The 10,512-nt window shown below is 42.1% G+C and overlaps 1 protein-coding gene across 1 annotated transcript in view; it reads right to left on the bottom strand.

The window, feature by feature from the left end:
* LOC123505390 overlaps positions 1-9,855 on the bottom strand; it is a 138,720-nt gene extending 128,865 nt beyond the window's left edge. Inside the window, exon 1 of the mRNA XM_045256608.1 lies at positions 9,757-9,855. Coding sequence (XP_045112543.1) covers positions 9,757-9,840 — 84 coding nt within the window. The 5' untranslated portion in view covers positions 9,841-9,855. The remainder of the gene's footprint in view (positions 1-9,756) is intronic.
* Positions 9,856-10,512: the final 657 nt, after the last annotated feature.

Here is a 10,512-nt window from a genome sequence, read left to right as displayed (position 1 = left end):
TCCTCCTCCACCTCCTCCTCCTCTTCTTCCTCCTCCTTCTCCGCTTCCGCCTCCGCCTCCGCCTTTACCTCCACCTCCAGATCCTCTTCCTTTTCCTTCTCATCTTCTACGTACCTCCTCCTTACTTGTACCCTGGAAGAAAGTTTCGCTCCTCTGACGAGTTAATTATTCCTAGATTTTATTGAAATATCTCGTTTTCTTTTTTCTTTTCTACTTTCCATTTATCTTTAAAGGCACTATCATTCCTTCATATTTTTACTTATCACATTATCTCTCTCTCTCTCTCTCTCTCTCTCTCTCTCTCTCTCTCTCTCTCTCTCTCTCTCTCTCTCTCTCATTTTTGTTTCTCATCAACATGATTCTCGATTCCCTTCCTTTTTTTCATTTCTTTTCTTCTTCGTCGTCCTGCTACTCATTCCTTTCCTCCCCACACTGCCTCTCCCTTTCTACACCGCTACCACCTCCCTCTCCTCCATCACCACCACCACCATCACCACCACCATCTGTTCCTCCTGGTACTTCACTTCCCCCCACTCTTTCCTCCCATTGCTTTCTCCTCCTTCCTTCTCCTCCATCACCATCTCCTCCTCCTCCTCCTCCTCCTCCTCCTCCTCCTCCTCCTCCTCCTCCTCCTCCTTTTCCAATTCCGTTCTTTCTACCTCTCGTACCCTTCAATAATATTTTCCGCCATTATCCTCTTCCACTTCAAGCTTTTCCTTGGAATGATCTAATCAAACTTTCCTTCGTGAAGATTTTTTTTCGCATGCTTGATTTTTCGGACTCATATTTTTAATATTAATGCCAGTGTTCTGATGTACGTATAATCGAACTCTCTCTCTCTCTCTCTCTCTCTCTCTCTCTCTCTCTCTCTCTCTCTCTCTCTCTCTCTCTCTCTCTCTCTCTCTCTCTCTCTCGCAGACAGACCCACTGAATCCATTTCCGTTGGAGAGAGAGAGAGAGAGAGAGAGAGAGAGAGAGAGAGAGAGAGAGAGAGAGAGAGAGAGAGAGAGAGAGAGAGAGAGAGAGAGAGAGCAATGCCACTTCATGATTTTCGAAAAAAAAAATATTCACTTTCACTTTACAATAACTCGTCATCCTCCCTCTGGCCACACACACACACACACACACACACACACACACACACACACACACACACACACACACACACACACACACACACACACACACACACACACACACACACACACACACACACACACACACACACATCTCTCTCCTCTATCTCTCAATTCTCTCTCTCTCTCTCTCTCTCTCTCTCTCTCTCTCTCTCTCTCTCTCTCTCTCTCTCTCTCTCTCTTTAAAACACAATAAAGTTACCGATTTTCTCGCAATCTTACGTCTCTTTGGCCACTTCTTTCTTTTATTCTTCCTTCCTCCCTACCTGTTTCCTCTTTCCTCCTCTTTCCAACCTTCCCTCGTTTTCTTCCTCATGCTATTCCACCCCTCTGAATCTACTCGAGTGAATATTATTGTAGACAGGCAGAGGGTTGTGTTATCATGGCTATCTTTGAAAAAAACATATTATATTCTCTTTTATGGTGGTGATTGGAACGCTATTACAAGGCCTTAAGACTTCGCTTCTACCTCACTAACTTGCTGCACACTCCCAGACTCACAGCGCCAATCTGGCCTGATTCCTTTTGCACCTGTTGTGAATTAAGAAATTGATTGGACTCAGTCATTTAATCCGTTTCTCACTGGTTCTCCTCGCCTGTTTCTCTCCTATTCCTATCATATTTTCTCCTTTTTTTTATCTTGCTTTTTCTTTCTTCTTTTCTATTCGGTTTGGTCTTACTTTCTTTCTTTTTCTGATTTTTCCATCTTATTTCACTATCATCTTTAAATTTTCCCTTTTTTGAATCTTGCTTTCTCTTCTGTCTGATTTCAAGTACGTAAACTCACATGCCCTTTCTTGCCCTACCAAGCCAAGATGCACTTTTCAACTCATTCCCTCCCTATCATTCCCATACGGATCATCCCTGCCCCCTTCCCTCTCGCCTCGCGTAACGCTGCTCGTTAAATTTCATAAACAAAATCAAATTAAATTGATTCCTGGAAGAAGAATGGCACCATCATGCACGCTCCCATCATTCAATCACTCATGCAACTCTGCCACGTTTTCCTGCGACGCTCAGTAGTTTCCCTTGTTTCCTTCAGTATCCCTCAGTTCCCCTCCTCAATATTCATTGCACAACATCAACAGCTGCAACAAGACACAGCAACCTTCCTTCTTTGTTTTTTTGCTTCTTCATGATTTTCCTTGACATCTGAAGATAAGCAAAACAATATTTTCAGTCATGTTATTGTAGTCTGTCCTTCTCTTTTGTCTCGTGGTGGTGGTGTTGGTGAAGAAGAAGAAGAAGAAGAAGAAGAAGGAGGAGGAGGAGGAGGAGGAGGAGGAGGAGGAGGAGGAGGAGGAGGAGGAGGAGGAGGAGGAGGAGGAGGAGGAGGAGGAGGAGAAGGAAAAGGAGAAAGAGAAGGAAAAAGAAAAGGAGAAAGAGAAGGAGAAAGAAAAGAAGGAGAAAGAAAAGAAGAAAGAAGAGGAGGAGGGAGGAAAAAGACAAAAAAAAAACATGAAAGAAAAAATACATTAAACGAAAGTGAAGAGAAGACAAATGGATAGGAAGAAGAGGAGAGAAAAAGGAGGAGGAAACATCACGGAGAGAACGAAGAAAGAAAAAAGAAGACCAACAACAACAAAAAATAGAAAGAAAAGATGATAAGTTGAGAGAGAGAAGCTGAGTAGGAGGATGAGGAGTTGTTTAAAGTCAGCGCTTCTTAATCTCTCCTACCCTCAGCACCCCAGCACGTGAGCAAAGACAACCCAGCGTCCCAGGGAGTCACGTGTGTGTCTGTCAGCACACACAACCATTCGGGTACGAAGTCCAAATTTTGCCGCAACACTGACAATAAAGCCGAAAGTAGAGGTTTATAATATCTGTGCATCGATTGTTTAAGCTAAAGAGAGAGAGAGAGAGAGAGAGAGAGAGAGAGAGAGAGAGAGAGAGAGAGAGAGAGAGAGAGAGAGAGAGAGAGAGAGAGAGAGAGAGAGAGAGAGAGAGAGAGAGAGAGAGAGAGAGAGAGAGAGAGAGAGATTCATGATTCGCTCAATTCTTAAACCCAAAAATAATTAAACGTTAAACGAAACGATTATGATGATTATGATAATGATATCTGTATTGTTCATCATAGTTTAAAAATGTGGACTCAAGATCTCATTAGCATACAAAAGCAGAATGAAGAAAATTTTTACGATATGAAAAGGTCACTCTTCCTGAAGCGAGACGCGCAGATCATACTATGCCACACTGCACTTGAGTCAGATATAGCCCAGACATCATTCCCAGCATCTCTGAGATCCATTCCGGAACTTCTGAAGATAGTAACACGTCAAAAATAATTTTCCAGTTGTCTGTAGGGGAGAGAGAGAGAGAGAGAGAGAGAGAGAGAGAGAGAGAGAGAGAGAGAGAGAGAGAGAGAGAGAGAGAGAGAGAGAGAGAGAGAGAGAGAGAGAGAGAGAGAGAGAGAGAGAGAGAGAGAGAGAGAGAGAGAGAGAGAGAGAGAGAGAGAGAGAGAGAGAGAGAGAGAGAGAGAGAGAGAGAGAGAGAGAGAGAGAGACGAGGTAAGACAGTGGAGAAAGATGGTGTTGGTGTAAGGTAGAGGAAAAAAACAAAGCAATGAAAGGAAGAAGGGCTACGCGGTGGTATGCCACGACTGAACCGTATTTTGGTAAGGAGAAAAGTTGAGGTGGAGACGAGGATGAAAAACACAAATGCATGCACAGCTGTGACGGAAGAAAGGAAACACCTGAATCTCAATCAAAACGTGAAAGAGGAGTGACATTCATTATGATAATGGTAACGCATGAAACTTGATACTTCTTCCGAGAACTTACGTATTATTCTCTCAAAAAGTTAACACACTGATATAAGAAAAGTTTTTAAACTTCCCTAACTTCTGCTATGGCACATTCCCTTCCTCTCTCCTCCATCTAGACTGCCTTTTCTCCCTCATTCCCCTGCGTGCTCCTATTCCCCATAATACCTCTGGAGGAATCCACTGGAAGAGGAGCAAGAGCAGAATTTCTCGTAAAAAAAAAGAAAAAACGCATTAAGTGTCTTTAATTTCCCGACGGACTCTTAAGCTCTTAGGTCGCAACTTCTATGGACAATTTCAGCTTAGCCCATAACCGTCCAGCATGGTCTGCGTGGCCAGCGAGCCACTTCCTCCTTGCAGCTCAATGGGCGATACATCACATCGCCCTCATTCCAGACACCGGACAATCCGGGGCTTTACAGACAATATGAGTATTAAGGTAGACTTTGTTTCGAGGATGATCGCTCGGAGGATTTTTGTCACTACTGAAATGAAATATTGAGGAAGAGCTTAAATTTATCTTTCTCTCTCTCTCCACCTTTGTCGCTTTTGTTTCTCGTCCTCGTTGTCTAAGCCCTTGATTCTCTGTTAAGTTTCTTCGTCCCCTCTCTATAAACACAGCATTGTGGATAACCCTTTAATTTTATGAGCTTCCTTCTCTCACTGTCTGTTTCCCTCAGAGTACGCGAGACTCGCTCAAGAAAACTTCCTCTGTTTCTCTTCAATTAGAAGACACGGCACCAACTTGTCCATGTAAATTAACTTTGTCTATGAGTATACTCTCTCTCTCTCTCTCTCTCTCTCTCTCTCTCTCTCTCTCTCTCTCTCTCTCTCTCTCTCTCTCTCTCTCTCTCTCTCTCTCTCTCTCTCTCTCTCTCTCTCTCTCTCTCTCTCTCTCTCTCTCTCTCTCTCTCTCTCTCTCTCTCTCTCTCTCTCTCTCTCTCTCTCTCTCTCTCTCTCTCTCTCTCTCTCTCTCTCTCAAGAAAATGTTTGTTGTACAGATACCCTGCATCTTGAATGACCAGTTAAGAAAGTCAATCCTTTCAGGAAAGTTATAGCCGTGATTATTTCATCTCTAGAATTCGCTAAAGTCTTCTGAATCCACTTTGTACACCTTAATATTAATTCTAATTTACATTCATGCACCATAAAAAATACATATGTGAATAGTGATTTTAGCACCATTAAAATACGTCATTATTAAAAGGAAACCCTATAGAAACAAAGGTCAAATTACTTCCTGAATGCAGCTAATATTCCTCCCTTTAAGAGTCATATAAAGTTACGATAAGAATAAGCACTAGCTCTAACGCCAATGGCGGCCGTTATTTCACTGATAAAAGTAAATAAATAATCAAATAAAGTAATAATCTTAAATAAACGAGTCAAATTACTTCCTGAACGCACCTATTACTCCTCCCTTGAAGAATTATAGTCACTGGAAGAAGGGAAGGCAGAGGGAGGCGGACCGTGTAGAAGATTAAACAGTTATGCAGCAAGGGAAGGGGACGTGATGGGAAGAGCAGGCTTGCAATTATTTATGTCATTTAATATTGTCGTGATTGCAGACTCCTGAACGTGACACGTTTTCCATACAGGAAAGAATACGGGCCATAAGAGGATCAACATCTAGATAAAAGAAATAGATTAATAATGCTAATCTTGCGACGCCTGGCTTTTACATGGAAGAGGGATCCGTAGGGGGTCATCAGCTATGTGTGCCCAGACAAGATGCTCTGAGTTAAGATGGTGCAGTGTGAGTTGTACCGCGCTGTTCATTTGTATGAGATGTGTTTTGCAGTTATAAGAAAATGGAAACGATGAAGAATGGAGAAAAAAGGACAATAACAACAAAATAAGAACAAAAACCTGAAAAGCAGCAGCAGCACCAGCAGTAGCAGCAGCAGGAATAATAAAAAAACATGGTGACTATGATGACAACATGATGGTGATGATGATTATAATATAAATGACTATAGAGGAAATCAATCAACATCACTGAGAGATTACAATACATCAACAATAATGAACACCACTGGAGACTGGTGCTAGCAGAACACTCTGACATAATTAGAGAATGCATGCCAAGGAGAATAAAAAAAAAGAAAACAGTATTTAACTCAGGAAACTTCACCTAACCTAACGTAACCTAACTCACCTAACCTAACCTAACTTCACCACAGACATAATTACTATTCGTACATGTACCGTAATAACTCCGCCCTTGCACATACTTTTCATTATTTTTAAAAAAATTCTGGTGCATAATGATATTTTTTTCAGAAATGTCCGGAGTAATATTTTCTTATTCTTTTTTTTTCATTTTCTGTCGCTGATGCGTTACTATTTTCAATGTTATTTCAATTTATATGATAATGTACTCATGTATTTTTCTTGCTTGCTAGCCTGTGTGTGTGTGTGTGTGTGTGTGTGTGTGTGTGTGTGTGTGTGTGTGTGTGTGTGTGTGTGTGTGTGTATGCCCGCTTGTTAGGATAAAGGAAGAGAGAGAGAGAGAGAGAGAGAGAGAGAGAGAGAGAGAGAGAGAGAGAGAGAGAGAGAGAGAGAGAGAGAGAGAGAGAGAGAGAGAGAGAGAGAGAGAGAGAGAGAGAGAGAGAGAGAGAGAGAGAGAGAGAGAGAGAGAGAGAGAGAGAGAGAGAGAGAGAGAGAGAGAGAGAGAGAGAGAGAGAGAGAGAGAGAGAGAGAGAGAGAGAGAGAGAGAGAGAGAGAGAGAGAGAGAGAGAGAGAGAGAGAGAGAGAGAGAGAGAGAGAGAGAGAGAGAGAGAGAGAGAGAGAGAGAGAGAGAGAGAGAGAGAGAGAGAGAGAGAGAGAGAGAGAGAGAGAGAGAGAGAGAGAGAGAGAGAGAGAGAGAGAGAGAGAGAGAGAGAGAGAGAGAGAGAGAGAGAGAGAGATAAACAGGGGCAGCGTTCAGGCCGCAGTAACCCCAGGTAGCAGCAGGTGGAGAGGATATTGGACTTACAAAACAAGGAACACACTCCCTTAATGACCTTCCTTAATGACCTGGGCTGAGTTACACATGCGGCGCGAGTTACGAGGCGGCCAATAGTTAGTGCGGTTGCTGTGTTTATTTGCGTGTGTATATCTGCGTGAGTTTGTGCAGCTTAATTTACGTCTATTGGAGGGAAGGGTCGCTGGAAGGGCAGTACATAAGTGAACTATGCTAATTGAAGCTTAGAAACATGATGACATAGTGATATTGAGCTCGTATTTTCTTTCATACGTGTTCTGTTAAATGTATTCAAACTTCACTGTTACCATTCGGCCGCGTGGGTCTGTGGGGCTAAATTCAGTACTTGTTTCGCTGTTGAAAGGTTAAATGTTCGATTCTTGGTCATGGTAGCTTCTCGGTGGGAGAGGTTGCTTTCTTTCCGTCCTAGTCGTTATGTGATCGTTCTCTTTAATGTAAAATGATTGTATGCTGAAGGGCCTGAAGGGAAGACTATTGGTCGAAACTGTAAATTAACTGTTCTACAAACTGAGATGTAATTACCAACAGTGTGCGTGACTTTAGGGTGTAACAGCGTGTGTCTCTTGTCATTTCATGGACCTGCTTCAAGACGCAGTTAGTCACGGTTGTTAAGAGACCGGCTCTTTGGTGGGCCAGTCACACGGCGCGTTGGCCAATTAGCGAGGCTGGCTTAAGTGTCGAGGAGCTGCATGGGACGGCGAGAGTGTCAACGTCTCTCCCTTGAGCTTCACGCGCACGCCACTTGCCCAGAAAACGTTACTGCTGTTATTATTATCATTATCATAAGCCTTAATTGTCTTTAGTAGAACAACAACTACTACTATTACTTCTATTAACCATTACTGCTGCTGTTTCTTCTACCAAAACTATTACTATCACTACTACTACTACTACTACTACTACTACTAGTACTGCCACTACTACCTCTATCACTACTACTTGTACTACTAACAGTAGAAATGCTTAAATTCTATAATCATGATGTCGACACGACTATTTAGTTTCATGTATCCTTTTTTTTGTAACGTTCTTCTCCAAATCAAGTAATTCACAGTTAGGTTTGTCATATTTCATTCATAGTTAAGTAAACTGTAAATTTGAACCTATCGTGCGCGGAAAATTGCATAAAACAGTAATCATGCTTAATTAGTATTAGGATTTTAGGAAAGACCAAAGAAACCCGCATATATATACATCATCAGAACAAGATCCTGTATTCTATTTTTGTGGTGTTGAACGTTACGCTCGGAGCCTTATCAGAAATAAGCGGTTATCCCTGAGGACACATTTCAAGACACAAAACGCTTCCTCCGCTCCTGTCTAATTCCCGCCATGATTTTCCTGGACGTGACAAAGGCAATCTTCGCCCATGTCAAAACACCATCGTTTGTTGTCCAGGTGGAGGCGCGTGTTAGAAAAGTGACACGAGGCATGAATAGCAGCCGTGACTCCTTTACAGTGGTACACACGATGACCTAGAAAGCCTTCATACTCACTCCCAGGCCAGGGAGGAGGTAATATTGAGAGTTTTGTTTCATGAGTCAGTTTTGTTCCATGATGGTATGTTGTAAGTACAGTAAATGTGCAGTAAAATGTGTATCCATTAGGAACACTAAGCAAAAAGTTATAAACATTTTAGAAAGAATTATCTTCATATAAGGCATAATTCATACCATCATAACTTTAAATGACGAACAATATTCAACTGGATTCACCAAAGCTACCAACACCCCTCTCCGCACTGCACAAGACATCCCTCTAGGTCTCTAGGTTATGCAGAATAAATGTTCATCTTGACTCATACGGACCGTTTATCAGACTATCACAAAGACAATACCTAAAGCGTCTGTCTTGAGTCTACAACAGATGCAGAACTCTCCTCAAAGCAACACGCTGCTGGCGGTTGAGGCCATGCTGGTGGTAGTGGTAGTGCACATCACAAGGCGTCCAGCTGCTAACCTCACGTCATTAAGTTTAAGCAGAATATTCCAGTGGCAGCGAGTAGAGACTCGAGTCATGCATGTTGACATACTATTTCCGTTAAGTGAATATGCATAATTCAAGCAGGAAAACTTGAGAGCAAGAGACTGTAATCTTATGTCTTCATGCAGACAGCCATCATTCGTGCGTAATGGCTCATTCATTATGTTTAATGTCCCGAATCAACTTACCCTTAGCTTCATAACAAGCTGGCAAATTTCATAATGAATTATTTCCACTACATTCTATAATTCTGTCCTCAAAATTTCATGCAGTTTATACAGTTATTTTTTTTACTATACATTCTTACGACCGTTCAATTCTTACGAATGATACACAAACCACGAATGAGTGAAGCGCAGGATTAGGCGTCTCGAAGCTTTGTGTACGTACAACGGAAGAGGATCTTTGGCACTGCCAAAAAAATCAAGTGAGCGGCACATACGTTACCATACGTTGTGATCAGAGTGTAGCAGGGAAAGCTTCACCTGGCCGCGGAGGAACACGTTCTACTACCAAATAACTAAACACACATGATGCGTCCATGATGGTGGACTGGCGGGGCCTCACCGCACCGCTCCACTGCTTTGAGGCAGGCCCCAAGTCAATACTGTCCAATACTCTGTACAAAATATTCAGGTCTATCTACAAATGCATTACGTCGTAACATTTAAACTTGCAATATCATTACAGAAATATACAAATTTACTCGTATCATTACAATTGCAGACAACACAGAACAGACCGAGATCATCGTACATACACACCTCAGATGCCAAACAGTACCAGCTCCCCGATCATCATTATGTGGTGAGATAGCTACACACATCACCATTACAATGTACCTCACCTTGCTACGGCATCCTGCAGTGCCCGGTGTACGATTCCCTCACCTCGTAAAGCCACCACGATGCGTCAGGACGCGGATGACACTGGAATAATGTGGTGGAAGAGACACAAGGCACAGACACACACATGAGGCTCTCCGCCTGAGGGAGGGTTTTGGGTGTTGTGGGTTATAAACAAATGCAGCTCGTGTACCTCAATCCCGCGCTGGATTTAAACTTAAGGACTAGACAGTCTCTTCTTACTCATATTAACTCATCGCATTATATTACCTTTACAAGCACCAATGATTCTAGAATCAACATCTTTTCAACAGTTAAGTTGTAGAATCATAACCAATGCTTGCAGTATGAAGCGGAGTATGAAAAACTAGCAGAGAAAAGGTTAGTAATGTGAAACCTAAACAATGATGATACTTGGCTGTGTTTATGTAAATCACCTTTTTATTTCCTTCGCCCTTGTCATGGAGTGTTCACCTCCTTCACTTCCCCCTTTGTGTCTCTCATCTCCACTTCCTACTTCCCATCAATAAAAGCATGATTTTCACTTGCTTTAAAGGTTTATATGTGCTTCAGTTTGCATGTTTCTGCATGTGTTTCCCTGTCGCTCTCATATGTCTGATTATCATTTATCATGTTTTATCTTCACCCTTCTTCCTGTCTAGAGTAATGCGTGTTAGTTGAAGCGAGTGTGTGTAAAGTGATAGTCTACGGAATATTTCAACATAATGAAAAAAAAATCCTTGATAAGAATGAGTCAGTCGGCACAACATTGATAGTTATGAAATATTAGCATCAACCACA

This window comes from Portunus trituberculatus, chromosome 18 (assembly GCF_017591435.1).
Source record: "Portunus trituberculatus isolate SZX2019 chromosome 18, ASM1759143v1, whole genome shotgun sequence".
Classification (NCBI taxonomy): domain Eukaryota; kingdom Metazoa; phylum Arthropoda; class Malacostraca; order Decapoda; family Portunidae; genus Portunus; species Portunus trituberculatus.
The sequence above is the reverse complement of the archived record's forward strand: the minus strand, read 5'-3'. Positions and strand labels throughout refer to the sequence as shown.